Source organism: Parambassis ranga, chromosome 1 (assembly GCF_900634625.1).
Source record: "Parambassis ranga chromosome 1, fParRan2.1, whole genome shotgun sequence".
Classification (NCBI taxonomy): domain Eukaryota; kingdom Metazoa; phylum Chordata; class Actinopteri; family Ambassidae; genus Parambassis; species Parambassis ranga.
The window spans coordinates 11089582-11106145 of NC_041022.1; the positions used below are offsets into that span (position 1 = coordinate 11089582).

At 40.5% G+C, this 16564-nt stretch overlaps 2 protein-coding genes across 4 annotated transcripts; both read right to left on the bottom strand.

Moving 5' to 3' along the window:
* Positions 1 to 1154: 1154 nt before the first annotated feature.
* LOC114442704 (intelectin-like) lies at positions 1155 to 3715 on the bottom strand. 2 transcript variants are annotated; one of them, XR_003671368.1, is made up of 8 exons: positions 3269 to 3715; positions 2991 to 3137; positions 2547 to 2794; positions 2326 to 2484; positions 1972 to 2089; positions 1755 to 1861; positions 1448 to 1680; positions 1155 to 1301 (listed from the first exon to the last, which is right to left on the bottom strand). XR_003671368.1 is itself a non-coding variant. In XM_028416480.1 (7 exons), the coding sequence occupies exons 1-7, from the start codon at positions 3330 to 3332 to the stop codon at positions 1546 to 1548; spliced, it is 978 nt and encodes a 325-aa protein (XP_028272281.1). In that variant the 5' UTR covers positions 3333 to 3715; the 3' UTR covers positions 1155 to 1545. The 2 variants fall into 2 exon arrangements, 1 of the variants encoding a protein (XP_028272281.1); XM_028416480.1 differs by having other exon boundaries at positions 1155 to 1680.
* A 2029-nt stretch (positions 3716 to 5744) lies between these two features.
* On the bottom strand, positions 5745 to 8305 carry LOC114442731 (intelectin-like). 2 transcript variants are annotated; one of them, XR_003671372.1, is made up of 8 exons: positions 7859 to 8305; positions 7581 to 7727; positions 7137 to 7384; positions 6916 to 7074; positions 6562 to 6679; positions 6345 to 6451; positions 6038 to 6270; positions 5745 to 5891 (listed from the first exon to the last, which is right to left on the bottom strand). XR_003671372.1 is itself a non-coding variant. In XM_028416515.1 (7 exons), exons 1-7 carry the CDS (start codon positions 7920 to 7922, stop codon positions 6136 to 6138), a joined length of 978 nt encoding a protein of 325 aa, XP_028272316.1. In that variant the 5' UTR covers positions 7923 to 8305; the 3' UTR covers positions 5745 to 6135. The 2 variants fall into 2 exon arrangements, 1 of the variants encoding a protein (XP_028272316.1); XM_028416515.1 differs by having other exon boundaries at positions 5745 to 6270.
* Positions 8306 to 16564: the final 8259 nt, after the last annotated feature.

Consider the following 16564-nt stretch of genomic DNA (forward strand, 5'->3'; position numbering starts at 1 on the left):
GGAGGACTGACGGGTCAATGGTGGCTGACCGCTTCCTGTAGACTTCCTGCTTCCTGTCTGTGAGTTGTGTGTTTTAGGAGTAACCTTAACTGGTAGTACCACAGACTCACCACTAGGAGGAGCTTGCATTAAAGCATGGGAGAGGGCAGGTGAGTGATAACCCACTACTACAACACAAGAAACCACCACTGTAGTCTGCAGCCTCCTGTTATCCTCTGAGACTGTGTGCATGATCCTACACACAGCTGTGCTCAAACTTGTGGTATTTTCTACAGCTACTGAACAACACGCACACACACACACATTTTCACAAGTTACACATGATACCTGCCAGGTTAAATACACTACTCTCTGTTTATCAACCCCAAGTCATGAATGACAAGTATTTATTGTACCATAAATACCTGTACTTATTCAGTAGGTTCCCCATGTATCAATCTGATTCTTTTAATATATATTAATTTATATTTGTCCTTATTTTTGTATTAAAAAGACATAATCTGTCAAGATAGCTGAACTAACAAAATGGTGTCCTTTTTTTGGTTGAAGAGAAGTTTTGTTTTTCAGATCACTGAAACTATTGTGCTTGCCAGAGACCTTAGTTACATTTTAATCTGCAAATGTGACGTGAAGACATTGTATATTTTTGTCGCGTTTCCTGAGAGTTTGTACTGTGCCATTACCAGAAGGTCTTTATATTAGAGTATAAATGTATAGATAATTTCCCTACCTATGTATTTCACACACAGATCTTGTGAGTAGCATTGACCCTAGAGGATGCTTAGAACTGTTTTTACCTTTTTAACAAATTTATGCTTAAAGAAAACTGTGACTTTTTCTAAATGAAACTACTTTGTTAGCCCCTTGGTCTCCAATGTTAACATGTTGCTGCTAAGTTTTTGTACCGTAGACTTTGGATCCTGATCTGTATGTCATTATAGGACTTCCTGCTCCTACTGTATGGGGGCACCTTGTGTAACAGATAAATATGCCCCCTCCCCCCACCTCTACACATGTGCATTGTGCTTTATATCCCCCCTTCTCCATCCCAAGACTAATGTCAGTTCCCTGACTGATGTTTGTTTATTAAACACAATATTTACCTCACACTTCCCATCATTGTCTTTTTGTTGACAGAGTCAGAAACTCGCCCACAATATATAGAGAGTATTTATGGTTTTGCAATAATTTGAGCATTTTTAAGACAAAAGAAAAACACATACAAACAAAGCCCCAGCAAATTAAGAGAACATCTTCATCAATGCCACACAAATAACACAGGTAAGAAAAGACAACATAACCCAAATGTTTCCTGAGACCTAAAAAAGGTGTCAGACCTGACGGGAACAAACTTATTTGTGATTATGTGAGTTATTGAAGTCTACTATTTGCGAGTGATGATGAAAACAAGCTGTATTGTAACACCTGGGATATATTATTCCTTAACCTTTTTTTAATCAACATTTTCCCGACAGGTCCGCCTTTTAACATCACCTGAACTGACTACAGCTGTTACATAGACATGAAGTATATGTAATAATTGTCTCAGCGGTAGAACAGCAAGACAGCAGACTCGATAATCTCTTTGGAAGCACTCCACGCATCACCCCAGTCGAAGGATGCAAAGTCCCCACACTGACGTTGGTGCTCTGGGAAGTGTCCTCCTCCTCCAATACAATACTGAAGACAAACAGAAATCATGCTAGTTTTACTGTGCAACATTTCATGTATTGATTGTATCACTGATCACTCACATGTTCAGTGTTGCATCCAACAATCGGTTTGACTCCAGAGCAGATAGCCATGGCTGCACGTTCATTGTTTATGGCTCTGAATGAGATGAAGCCTGGTTCAAATTCCCCTTTTATTTAAACAGAAAAAATACAACCTTGATACAGTGACCCAGACACACCCACCTATAATGGTGATAAGCTCAAATCATTAACTTCATACTAGACATGAATGTTATACCTCTTGAATTAGCGCCATACAAGTTTGAGGTGGACTGTTTGTCTCCACGGTCATATACAATGGGGATTGCTGGGCCTCTGTTGCTGCACGAGCCAACGTTGTATCTCACTGGGAATTGCTGGAAGAACGAGACACTCTCAACACGTGTTCCACAAACTGCTTGTAAATATTAAACAAACATGCATAATGCAGCATAACAGAAGTAATGACTTTGTAAACTGATGGTTTAACAGTTTCCCAGTTGTAGTCGCCTTATTTTAAAAAACCTTGTAAATCTAATCGAACTTTTGGTGCCCTGGTACAATGATTTCCTAACACTGTCTGAGTTACACCTCATCATGACAGCTAAGTTACCTGGAAGAGCTGAAAGAGGTTCCCCCCATACAGACCAAGAAAGCGGTTGTCAGTGTGGTATCTGAGGATGGCTTCCACGTTCCAGAGTTCCATTGGTAAGTTGTTGGGAACGTGCCACACAGACATGTCTTCAGCTACTATATCATAGTAACCTGGATTCTGTGAAAGTGCACACACAGTTGTCATGACTTGTTCCCCTTTCTTTCATCGAAGGCTCTTACCTTAAAGTCATCAGAAGTGGCGCCCTCTGCTGTTCCGAAGGTGTTTCTGTTGGACCAGTTTCCATCCCCATCAGGCTGTGCAGCATTGTTTCCCTGTTGGCTGGACCAGCGATCGCCCACAGTGCACTTTCCAATCATGCTGTTCTCATGGACGCTCGCCACCAGCGTCCAGCCCCCTCCAGCAGTGGTCATGTCACAGAAAGTCTGATAGACCATGCCATTAGCTGTGGTCAGGAAGTATATCCCATCTGGAAACATCCAAATAAAAGGTTGTTGAGTTGAAAAATATTCACCTTTTTTATGATTAAGTTTGTTAAATGTAGAAGCGTTGTCTTTAACTTCTTGTTCACCCCCTGATCATTTATTGCTCACAAATTATGGCTTATTTGGTTGTTGGTTTGTTTTGTTTTGTTATTGGAGTGGGGATGAATTTAGCTTACATACCTTCTTGTTCACCATATCTGTCCATGATCTCCTTACAGCTCCTGGCAACATATGTGGATCTGTTCCTCAGTTTTGCCAGACGTGCAAACTTTGTCCTGGTCAGGTTCTGTGTCTTCACATCATTTTCTCTTGCTTTGTTGGTCAGCTCTAAAGATCCAATTTGTTAGAGCAAAACCCAGATATCCAGAAACAGTATTTTCAACTAAGTATCATTAATGATACTTAGTTGGAAAATACTGTTTCTGGGTTTGTGTAGGGATAGGTATGTTGCATTTTACCTGTTTGTAAATCCACAGCTGTACTGCACCCCACAAACACCAAAATCTCCAAAAACAAAAGCATGTCTGTATAGATACAGACAAAAATACAAAAACTAGGATAACAGTCTGACCAGTAACAGTACCAAAAAGGCAAAAGGCAAAAATCCAGGCAAAACAAGTAAGGTCACACACTAGAATCTTGTAATAGAAATAATGCTTGAATGCTCGGAAGAATCACAGAAGACGATCTGGCGAGGAGTGCAGAGAGACAAAGACACTAAATACAGAAGGGCAGGGGAGACAATGTGACACACATTAGGGTGGAGCAGGAGGAGGGAGATCAGTGAGAGGAGGGAGCACACAAGGAGGGGAAAGGCAAGATACCTGAAGCAATATACCCCCACCCACACACACACAGGTGGAATTACTGGATGAGCGAGGGATCCAATATCCTGGAGGTGGACTCCCATGATCTCTTCTCTGGACCATAACCCACACAGTCTACCACATACTGGAAATCCCAGCCCCGGATATCCAACAGACGGGAAACTGAGTAGGCTGGCTGACTGCCAATGACCAGTGGGGGAGGAGGTGGAGCAGACGGAGGCTGTAAAGGACTGGTGGCATGGTGGCCTGACATCAAAAGTTTCATACAATGGTACCAGGGCCCAAAATAGAAAGTGTCTGACTTGACATTCTTGAGCCAGGATGGTAGGAAAATCTCAATCGAATACATGCCATATTAAATACCTAGGCTAGGTTGTGGTATTCAGTGGAACGTTAGACAGCTTAGGTGCCCTGGACTTGGCGGAACCTTGGACTAATCAAGCTCAAGATCCAGCAGACGTTGTTCTGCCCCAGAATCAACTAAAGCCCGGGCAGCTACCAGGGAACCATTACAAGCAATCTGTGCCTTCAGAGAGACTAGAACTGGAAGGTTTGGGCACTTGCTCCCCGCTCGTTAGTTGGCCCAATCTTACCGATGGGAGAGGGCATTTCAGCAAACCAGGCATTCCCTCACGAAGTGACCTCTCCGACCACAGCAGAGACACTCACCTGCAACAATCCTACATTTGCGATTTCAGCCCAGATGGAAACAAGTAATCACAGATAGAAAAACAGATAGACACAAGGGAATTGTTTTTCAAAATGATGCAGAAAGTTAAACTAGCTAAAACCAGAAATTAACCAAATATTGACAGTAATGAGCTGTAACAAACACTGAGGTGACACACCAGCCGCTACTGTCTGCATGACCACACAGAGTAAACAGATCATCATACAGGCTTCTTTTTGTTGGTCATGATGACTCCAATGGTGTGCCACACTGTCTCTTCCCTGGAGGACTGACGGGTCAATGGTGGCTGACCGCTTCCTGTAGACTTCCTGCTTCCTGTCTGTGAGTTGTGTGTTTTAGGAGTAACCTTAACTGGTAGTACCACAGACTCACCACTAGGAGGAGCTTGCATTAAAGCATGGGAGAGGGCAGGTGAGTGATAACCCACTACTACAACACAAGAAACCACCACTGTAGTCTGCAGCCTCCTGTTATCCTCTGAGACTGTGTGCATGATCCTACACACAGCTGTGCTCAAACTTGTGGTATTTTCTACAGCTACTGAACAACACGCACACACACACACATTTTCACAAGTTACACATGATACCTGCCAGGTTAAATACACTACTCTCTGTTTATCAACCCCAAGTCATGAATGACAAGTATTTATTGTACCATAAATACCTGTACTTATTCAGTAGGTTCCCCATGTATCAATCTGATTCTTTTAATATATATTAATTTATATTTGTCCTTATTTTTGTATTAAAAAGACATAATCTGTCAAGATAGCTGAACTAACAAAATGGTGTCCTTTTTTTGGTTGAAGAGAAGTTTTGTTTTTCAGATCACTGAAACTATTGTGCTTGCCAGAGACCTTAGTTACATTTTAATCTGCAAATGTGACGTGAAGACATTGTATATTTTTGTCGCGTTTCCTGAGAGTTTGTACTGTGCCATTACCAGAAGGTCTTTATATTAGAGTATAAATGTATAGATAATTTCCCTACCTATGTATTTCACACACAGATCTTGTGAGTAGCATTGACCCTAGAGGATGCTTAGAACTGTTTTTACCTTTTTAACAAATTTATGCTTAAAGAAAACTGTGACTTTTTCTAAATGAAACTACTTTGTTAGCCCCTTGGTCTCCAATGTTAACATGTTGCTGCTAAGTTTTTGTACCGTAGACTTTGGATCCTGATCTGTATGTCATTATAGGACTTCCTGCTCCTACTGTATGGGGGCACCTTGTGTAACAGATAAATATGCCCCCTCCCCCCACCTCTACACATGTGCATTGTGCTTTATATCCCCCCTTCTCCATCCCAAGACTAATGTCAGTTCCCTGACTGATGTTTGTTTATTAAACACAATATTTACCTCACACTTCCCATCATTGTCTTTTTGTTGACAGAGTCAGAAACTCGCCCACAATATATAGAGAGTATTTATGGTTTTGCAATAATTTGAGCATTTTTAAGACAAAAGAAAAACACATACAAACAAAGCCCCAGCAAATTAAGAGAACATCTTCATCAATGCCACACAAATAACACAGGTAAGAAAAGACAACATAACCCAAATGTTTCCTGAGACCTAAAAAAGGTGTCAGACCTGACGGGAACAAACTTATTTGTGATTATGTGAGTTATTGAAGTCTACTATTTGCGAGTGATGATGAAAACAAGCTGTATTGTAACACCTGGGATATATTATTCCTTAACCTTTTTTTAATCAACATTTTCCCGACAGGTCCGCCTTTTAACATCACCTGAACTGACTACAGCTGTTACATAGACATGAAGTATATGTAATAATTGTCTCAGCGGTAGAACAGCAAGACAGCAGACTCGATAATCTCTTTGGAAGCACTCCACGCATCACCCCAGTCGAAGGATGCAAAGTCCCCACACTGACGTTGGTGCTCTGGGAAGTGTCCTCCTCCTCCAATACAATACTGAAGACAAACAGAAATCATGCTAGTTTTACTGTGCAACATTTCATGTATTGATTGTATCACTGATCACTCACATGTTCAGTGTTGCATCCAACAATCGGTTTGACTCCAGAGCAGATAGCCATGGCTGCACGTTCATTGTTTATGGCTCTGAATGAGATGAAGCCTGGTTCAAATTCCCCTTTTATTTAAACAGAAAAAATACAACCTTGATACAGTGACCCAGACACACCCACCTATAATGGTGATAAGCTCAAATCATTAACTTCATACTAGACATGAATGTTATACCTCTTGAATTAGCGCCATACAAGTTTGAGGTGGACTGTTTGTCTCCACGGTCATATACAATGGGGATTGCTGGGCCTCTGTTGCTGCACGAGCCAACGTTGTATCTCACTGGGAATTGCTGGAAGAACGAGACACTCTCAACACGTGTTCCACAAACTGCTTGTAAATATTAAACAAACATGCATAATGCAGCATAACAGAAGTAATGACTTTGTAAACTGATGGTTTAACAGTTTCCCAGTTGTAGTCGCCTTATTTTAAAAAACCTTGTAAATCTAATCGAACTTTTGGTGCCCTGGTACAATGATTTCCTAACACTGTCTGAGTTACACCTCATCATGACAGCTAAGTTACCTGGAAGAGCTGAAAGAGGTTCCCCCCATACAGACCAAGAAAGCGGTTGTCAGTGTGGTATCTGAGGATGGCTTCCACGTTCCAGAGTTCCATTGGTAAGTTGTTGGGAACGTGCCACACAGACATGTCTTCAGCTACTATATCATAGTAACCTGGATTCTGTGAAAGTGCACACACAGTTGTCATGACTTGTTCCCCTTTCTTTCATCGAAGGCTCTTACCTTAAAGTCATCAGAAGTGGCGCCCTCTGCTGTTCCGAAGGTGTTTCTGTTGGACCAGTTTCCATCCCCATCAGGCTGTGCAGCATTGTTTCCCTGTTGGCTGGACCAGCGATCGCCCACAGTGCACTTTCCAATCATGCTGTTCTCATGGACGCTCGCCACCAGCGTCCAGCCCCCTCCAGCAGTGGTCATGTCACAGAAAGTCTGATAGACCATGCCATTAGCTGTGGTCAGGAAGTATATCCCATCTGGAAACATCCAAATAAAAGGTTGTTGAGTTGAAAAATATTCACCTTTTTTATGATTAAGTTTGTTAAATGTAGAAGCGTTGTCTTTAACTTCTTGTTCACCCCCTGATCATTTATTGCTCACAAATTATGGCTTATTTGGTTGTTGGTTTGTTTTGTTTTGTTATTGGAGTGGGGATGAATTTAGCTTACATACCTTCTTGTTCACCATATCTGTCCATGATCTCCTTACAGCTCCTGGCAACATATGTGGATCTGTTCCTCAGTTTTGCCAGACGTGCAAACTTTGTCCTGGTCAGGTTCTGTGTCTTCACATCATTTTCTCTTGCTTTGTTGGTCAGCTCTAAAGATCCAATTTGTTAGAGCAAAACCCAGATATCCAGAAACAGTATTTTCAACTAAGTATCATTAATGATACTTAGTTGGAAAATACTGTTTCTGGGTTTGTGTAGGGATAGGTATGTTGCATTTTACCTGTTTGTAAATCCACAGCTGTACTGCACCCCACAAACACCAAAATCTCCAAAAACAAAAGCATGTCTGTATAGATACAGACAAAAATACAAAAACTAGGATAACAGTCTGACCAGTAACAGTACCAAAAAGGCAAAAGGCAAAAATCCAGGCAAAACAAGTAAGGTCACACACTAGAATCTTGTAATAGAAATAATGCTTGAATGCTCGGAAGAATCACAGAAGACGATCTGGCGAGGAGTGCAGAGAGACAAAGACACTAAATACAGAAGGGCAGGGGAGACAATGTGACACACATTAGGGTGGAGCAGGAGGAGGGAGATCAGTGAGAGGAGGGAGCACACAAGGAGGGGAAAGGCAAGATACCTGAAGCAATATACCCCCACCCACACACACACAGGTGGAATTACTGGATGAGCGAGGGATCCAATATCCTGGAGGTGGACTCCCATGATCTCTTCTCTGGACCATAACCCACACAGTCTACCACATACTGGAAATCCCAGCCCCGGATATCCAACAGACGGGAAACTGAGTAGGCTGGCTGACTGCCAATGACCAGTGGGGGAGGAGGTGGAGCAGACGGAGGCTGTAAAGGACTGGTGGCATGGTGGCCTGACATCAAAAGTTTCATACAATGGTACCAGGGCCCAAAATAGAAAGTGTCTGACTTGACATTCTTGAGCCAGGATGGTAGGAAAATCTCAATCGAATACATGCCATATTAAATACCTAGGCTAGGTTGTGGTATTCAGTGGAACGTTAGACAGCTTAGGTGCCCTGGACTTGGCGGAACCTTGGACTAATCAAGCTCAAGATCCAGCAGACGTTGTTCTGCCCCAGAATCAACTAAAGCCCGGGCAGCTACCAGGGAACCATTACAAGCAATCTGTGCCTTCAGAGAGACTAGAACTGGAAGGTTTGGGCACTTGCTCCCCGCTCGTTAGTTGGCCCAATCTTACCGATGGGAGAGGGCATTTCAGCAAACCAGGCATTCCCTCACGAAGTGACCTCTCCGACCACAGCAGAGACACTCACCTGCAACAATCCTACATTTGCGATTTCAGCCCAGATGGAAACAAGTAATCACAGATAGAAAAACAGATAGACACAAGGGAATTGTTTTTCAAAATGATGCAGAAAGTTAAACTAGCTAAAACCAGAAATTAACCAAATATTGACAGTAATGAGCTGTAACAAACACTGAGGTGACACACCAGCCGCTACTGTCTGCATGACCACACAGAGTAAACAGATCATCATACAGGCTGTACCACATGTTGGTCTGGTGAAGCCAATGTTGTGTCTAGCCAAATAAAAGGTTGTTGAGATGAAAAATATTCACATTTTTTATGATTAAGTTTGTGAAATGTAGAAGTGTTGTCTTCTTCTTGTTCAACATATCTGCCTGTGATCTCCTTACAGCTCATTTATTTCTCACAAATTAGGTATTATTTGGTTGTTGGTTTGATTTATTATTGGAGTAGGGATGAATTTAGCTTACATACTTTCTTGTTCACCATATCTGTCCATGATCCCCTTACAGCTCCTGGCAACATATGTTTATCTGTTCCTCAGTTTTGCCAGACGTGCAAACATCTATAAATATACTCACCTTATTTGTCATTTAATACTCACAAACTTAGACTTAAGTCTTGTTTGTTTTATTACTGGAGTAGAAGTTTGCTTACATGCCTTCTTACACCATATCTGTCCATGATCTCCTTACAGCTCCTTGCAGCATATGTGGATCTATTCCCGTTGTCCCAGATGTTAAAAGTTTGTCCTGGTCAGGTTCTGCTTCTAAGTTCGTCAGCTCTAAAGATCCAATTTCTTAGAGCAGAAAAAAATATATGTAGTTAATGATACTGATAATGATAGTTGGAAAATACAGTTTCTGGGTTTGTGTATGCAATATATATATATTGCATTTGGAAAAATAAATCAGCTGTACTGCACCCCGCAAACACCACAATCTCCAAAAACAAAAGCAACATGTCTGTGTAAATACAGACAAAAATACATTTATCAATCTAGCTCAATATATTCCTAGTAGATTCTCCTTACTTTAATCCATCAATTTTCTAAGCTTCTCATTCCATCAGGGGTGCAGCTAACACTTCATTTAAATTTTGGGTTATTATTTGATGTTGTGAACATTCTCGAAACCTGTAGGCATTGTTTATTTTATTTAGCGTCGCTTATGCGTTTTTATAATCGTACCTTTGTTAAGGAAACATATTTCTAGTTCCGGTTCACCTGTTGTGGTGGGGACACTAATTAGTGACGCAACCGCCGATTCGCCTCATTTGCATTATTTACTTCCTCGCTGCAGGTAAGAGGAAAAAGCTGCGCGCACGGCCTGTATAATTGTTGTACCTGCTACTTTTAGAGAGCTTCTGCACAACAAATAAAGGTGCCTGAGGTTTGGTGACCCTGAATTTAGGAAGCAATTCCCATCAGATCCCCAGGGAGGCATTATCCTTTTCCTGTGCAATACTGAAGAGCCACACTAATCAAGATCAATTGACTGTTTTGTGCTGCATCCAACAGTTGGCTGGACTCCATAGTAGAGACAGCCACCTTTGTCCACAAACAGTAAACAGAATAGTTTCCAGTAACCGGCCCATATACTTATCCTACCCATGGTGATAAATTATAATCTCATCCTGGTCTGGTCTGGCTCTCTGTTAGTGCATGTGCCATTGTTATCTCTCACTGGGAAGACTGAGTCAATCTTGTCCTGACACGATGGACAAGTTTCCAGCTAAAGCTAGAGGGGAGAGTTAAGTGTCAATCATCAACTGCAGCCTGCAGTCGGGTCTTATTGTTAATGCTACCAAATACTGGACTGTTCTCCTTGACAGGAGGTCCCATTTTTTTTCTTCTTACAGTGTCAAGATTGGTGTTTGCACGGACAACTTATTTATGCTTTTCTTTACAATATTCTTTATAATGACAATAAGATTAGTGCTCATACAGTTTTGCACATACGTAGTGCCTGGCTTCTGCCACTAGGTGGCACTGTGTTCTTGAATGTGTCAATATGTGTGTTTGTGTGTGCGTGTGGTCTATTTTTAGAAGTTAGAAGGGCACTGTGAGAGTTGTGTGGCAGGCTTGCTGATGCCTCACACTAATAATTCAACTACGTTGCACATCAGCAGGAATAGGAATCAGCAGCCAGCTGTGCACAGGCTCTGCACTATCCATGTTGACTCCTTACTTATAAGATATTGTATGGACTATTTTTCTTCCTCTTGTGTTTTTTGGCCCTCTCCATTATTGTTTACATTGTGGTTAATAACATACAATGACTCTTTAGCTTTACTCGATATAACTGAAATACAGTGGAAATTACATATTGGTTAACACAATACTGGGCAAAAACAAAATGTCAAAGCATTTTCTCCATAAATTTGTACATCCATGACAGTATAATGAATAACAGGACATATTTTGTTATGATTGCATGTTTAAAGTTTACTGGAACCTTTCTGTGCACTTTCTCTGAACCTCTGTACTTCCATCTTAAATCCCCATGTTCTTTCATTCATAGTTTATACCTCTCTCTCCCTCTCCCTCTCCCTCTCCCTCTCTCTCTGCCATTTGTCTGTACTGCTTTTTTCCTCTCTCAGTCTTGTCCACTTTGTTCATCTTATCTGATCTAATTTTTTTTCCTGCCTGAAACACACACATTTATTGACTTCTGAATGGAACACACACACACACACACACACTCCTGAATGGAAACACAGTCTTTACTTCTCAAGTCTGCTCTGGGCATTCTTGACTATAAAGGATACATAGGATCTGTAAGAGTTGTGATTGCAAGGTAGCACTAAATGTGTATTAATGCTGATACCGGGGACCTCTCCCTCTGGGGTACGAGGATTATGGCTGTGAAAAATGCAACAACCTGATCTGATGTCCCCAAAGAGACTAAAGGGGATTATAAGGTCTTTAAAGACTAGACTAGACTAGATCAAATAAAGAGAAAGATTAAGTGTGAATATTTATTTATTTGACATAAAGCAATGAGCATCTTCACCCAAGAGACAGGGGTATTGATTTTATTCAGAATGGTTTCTTCTAGCTGTAAGTCTTAGAGTCTTAGAAACCTATAAATTAATCTACACCTATGTAGAAAAACAGATTACACAAAAGGCAAAGTCTGAGGGTTGTGGCCCTTCAAATAGGTTCACAGGTCATGTAGGTTAGATGTGAGCAGCAGTCATGAGATGTGAGTATATGTATACTTTGCTTTGCAGCATACACACACTGGTTCATTATGACAAGTCACAAGCTAGTTTGAAAAATGCCGTTTGGTCTCAACATGAGAAAGAGAAGAAAGAAAACAATTCAGACCCACCGAATTACTATAGATAAGATAAGATAAAACTTTATTATTTATTAAGGAAATTCTTGAAAACACATACATCTACAATAGCTTTGTAGATGTGTATATGAACACGTACAACGTACAAGTAGCCTTGTTGTTGTGTCACCATTGTATGACAGTCAAATCAAATAAATTCAGTACGATTCAAAACCTTTTTGACAACAATTATAGACCTGAAGAATGTTCTTTCATTAATTACACAAAAATATAAACGCAACACTTTTGTTTTTGCTCCCATGTTTCATGAGATGGACTTGAAGATGTGCATGAGGCAAATGGTGGTCACACCAGATACTGACTGGTTCTGAGTCCCCAGACCGCCAATAAAGCAGAAACAAAATGCACATTTCAGGGTGGCCTTTTATTGTGGGCAGTTTGAGGTACACCTGTGCACTAATCATGATGTCAGATCAGCATCTTGATGTGGCACACCTGTGAGGTGGGATGGATTATCTCAGCAAAGCAGAAGTGCTCACTATCACACATTTAGACAGATTTGTGAACAATGTTTGAGAGGAATGGTAATATTGTGTATCTGGAATGAAGTTTAGATCTTCAAGTCCATCTCATGAAACATGGGAGCAAAAACAAAAGTGTTGCGTTTATATTTTTGTTGAGTGTGTATATATAAGTAGGCCTGCATTTCAAAATAAGGGGCAAGGAGGGGGTGTATGTATGTTACTGATATAGCACGTATCCCCCATAATATGCTATATTTATTTTCATGTATGTTCACTGTAATACTGGATACTAATACTATCACATGGCTTCAGACAAATGTTTTTATTCTTACATTTACAGAACTTGAACAATAGTTTGCTACATACAAATAACACAACTTACGCCAGCTAAAATTGTCAAACATTATTTCCATTCTGTATTCCCTGAAAATAATCATTAATCTTCCATTTGGGGCCTCTCCTCCCTCATCCTCCTCCATTCAATGCTGGTTATTGAGCCCAAGTTCATAGAAAATAATTCAAAGGCCACTGGCGTTGACTCTATAGCTAGAGAGCAGTATATGTTCCAGTACTTTGCAAATTGGAACTGTAAATTTCATGACTGTTTGCTTAATTACTGTAGGACTATTTAATTGTTTTCCTAACACATTATTTGTCTATTTATCAAATGTGCTGGAATGCTGTACTGGATCATTCTGGCCCACTTTAATTCTGGTGTATCGTCTTTCCCTTGTCCTGTATTCATGTGAAACTTACCTCCGAGTCTCTGCCTGCATTGTGGAGTCGCAGATTTTACCTGGAATACCAGACTTGATTGGCTGAGATATTCACATGGAATGGATTAACTTGCATGCAATTGGTCTGTGTTTTTCCTCATGCGCTAAGACACTACCATAAAGTAAAGAAGCGCCTATAAGGTTTAAAAGAATAACCTGCTGTTTTAGCTGTAAGTTCAGGTCTGTATGGGACGGCTTCTGGGTCCGGACCGCGGGCTACCTGTTAGTGACCTCTGGTCTAGGCCTTTAACCATCTGTCAATTTGTAGCGTGGCTGATCCAGAATGATAGGCGGAGCTGACCAATGGTGGGGAGTTTCTTTGTTTGTTCAAAGCTGCAACCTCTGTGGCTCATAAGGCCAACATGGGAGCATCAAGGAATTCATGCCTGACACCTGTTCCCATAGATGGCCAGACCGGTTAAAAATGTGTGTGTGTTTTTTGTATTAGGGGTTAAAGTTAAGGATGTGGCCACTTTGAGTGATTGCGATAAGATGGGTATCTTTAGTTCATTGTATTTTGTGTGTGCCTCATTGTAGGTAATTTATTTTAAACTTTATTTATTTATGTTTATTCTTAATTTCTTAGTTATATGTTATATGTTGTGGAGTTGAGAGTAACGCAATTTCGATTCTCTGTATGTCCAGCAACATTTGGTCATTTTTACAGAAAGAAGCAGCCATTTCCTGTAAAGTTTAAGGCCTAACTAGACTACTTTACCAATTACTTTTTTAAGGCACTATAATGACTGTTTTTCTCTTTTTGATGTCATGGAATAAAATTAGCCACATTCAAAATTGGACGTTGTTTGGTGCTGAGATTGTATTCTTTATTTTAAAAAACAGACACTAATGCAGCGAGAGCTTTTCAGGTGACACAAAAAATAAGGAGTCATTAGTCAGTCAATATTAATAGATGTAACTACTTTATCATGAACTGTGCTCCAGTCAGATCTGTAAAGACTTTTTGCACTCAGTACGCCACATGCAACATCTGCACATTATAAAAAATGTATTTGACCTCTCATTTATCAATCCTTTTTTTCTATGGTGACTATTCTTACACACAATGCTCGCCTGCAGCTGATGGATGTATGTATGTAGGTTACAAGCCCATTACACAGCACATAGCATCAGAATGCACATGCCTCCCCTCTGGAAATATACACTCAGTATACTGTGTTTTTTAGTCCTGCATGACACATACATGTTATCACTGGTGCCTTAAAGAGCAGCACACAGGTTCAGTAAAACAATTCTGCTTTTGCCTCTGAACATCTCCCATTTAAAGCCCTGTTTGTACAATATGGATGCATGGGAGTCCTTATTAGACTATGTTAAAGTCCACCAGGAATGTGCATTTCAAGCATGCTTAATTGCAGCCTATGGTCCACACTAACACAAGCTTTATTTCTCTCAAAGTTGGCAGTTAATTTTATTGTTTTTAGATCATTTGAAATATATTTTCACAGCCTCTGCCAAAGAAGTGTAAAGTATAAACTGGGTTTTATGCTAAGCTAAACTAGCCACTGCTAACCCATACCTACCGACTATAATTTCAATGGTTGTTTTATTCGAACAGTGAGAGACAGAACAATAACAAAAAACATGGTGAGATGAGTTGATGCCAATGAGCTCGATTTTGGTCTCCTCTGACCACAACACTTTCACTCAGTCCTCCTTTGGTTCATTCAGATGTTCAGTGGCAAACTTCAAATGGGCCTGTACATGTACATGCGGGCACTGTAGGATTTCAGTCCTTCACAGCGTAGTTTGTTACCGACTGTTTTCTTGGTGACTGTGCTTCCAGCTGCCTTGAGATCATTGACATTGAAGTTCCCCTCGAGTAGTTCTGAGCTGATTCCTTACTGTTCTCATTATTATTTGAACCTCCATGAGGTGAGATCTTACGTGGAGCTCCAGACCGAAGGAGATTGGAAATTACTTTATGTTTCTTCCGTTTGTGATTAATGGCACCAACTGTCACTTTCTCACGCAGCTGCTTGGTGATGGTCTTGTAGTCTATTCCAGCCTTGTGAGGGTCCACAGTCTTGTCCCTGGCATGCTCGGAAAGCTCTTTCGTCTTGGCCATGGTGAAGAGTTTGAAATGTGGATTGATTGATGGCTTCTGTGGCCAGGTGTCATTTATACAACGAGCTAAGATGCTTCCCACTGTCAGATCTTACCTGTATAAAATACACCTGGGAGCCAGACGTCTTGCTGATAGGACATCAAATACTTATTTCATTAATAAAAATGTGATTATAATTGATTTATAACTTGTTAGAAATGCATTTTTCTGGATTTGTTATTGTTCTGTCTCTCACTGTTCCAATAAACCTATCATTGAAATTATAGACTGATCATTTCTTTGTTAGTGGGCACTGGGCAAACTTACAATATCAGCAGGGGTTCAAATAATTTTTCCCTAACTGTATATATGCCATTTTGATACAGCTGTGTAGAGTACTTTATTCTGACTAATAAATTGTGACAGTCTGTAATCTGCAGTTTAGTAAAAAGACCTGCTTTAACCAAACCACTTATTATACCATTAAATCATTATTATCACCTCATTAAATTACTGTAGTCACTAATTGTTACGTAATTATCCTTACTAGGAGTTCATCATTAACCCCTTCCTCAAAAAACCATCACAGCAGGCTTCCATCCATCAAGGCTCCTGGCTGCAACACACGCTTTCATATTTAACACCAACAAGGAAGTCTCATGAACCAAAAAAAATACAGATTACCTGAAACAGTCAGAGGGTTGTGGCCCTTCAAGCAGGCCCACAGGTCATGTAGGTTAGATGTGAGCAGCAGTCATGAGATGTGAGTAAATGTATACTTTGCTTTGTAGCATACAGACAGTGATTCATTATGGCAAGTCACAAGCTAAGTTGCAAATTGTACTTTGGCGTCAAGATGACATCAAGAAGGAAAACAGGTCAGACCCACTGAATTACTATAGATAAGATAAGATAACACTTTATTAAGTTTTTATTAAGTATTTATTAAGGAAATTCTTGAAAACACACACATCTACAATAGCTTTGTAGATGTGTGTATGA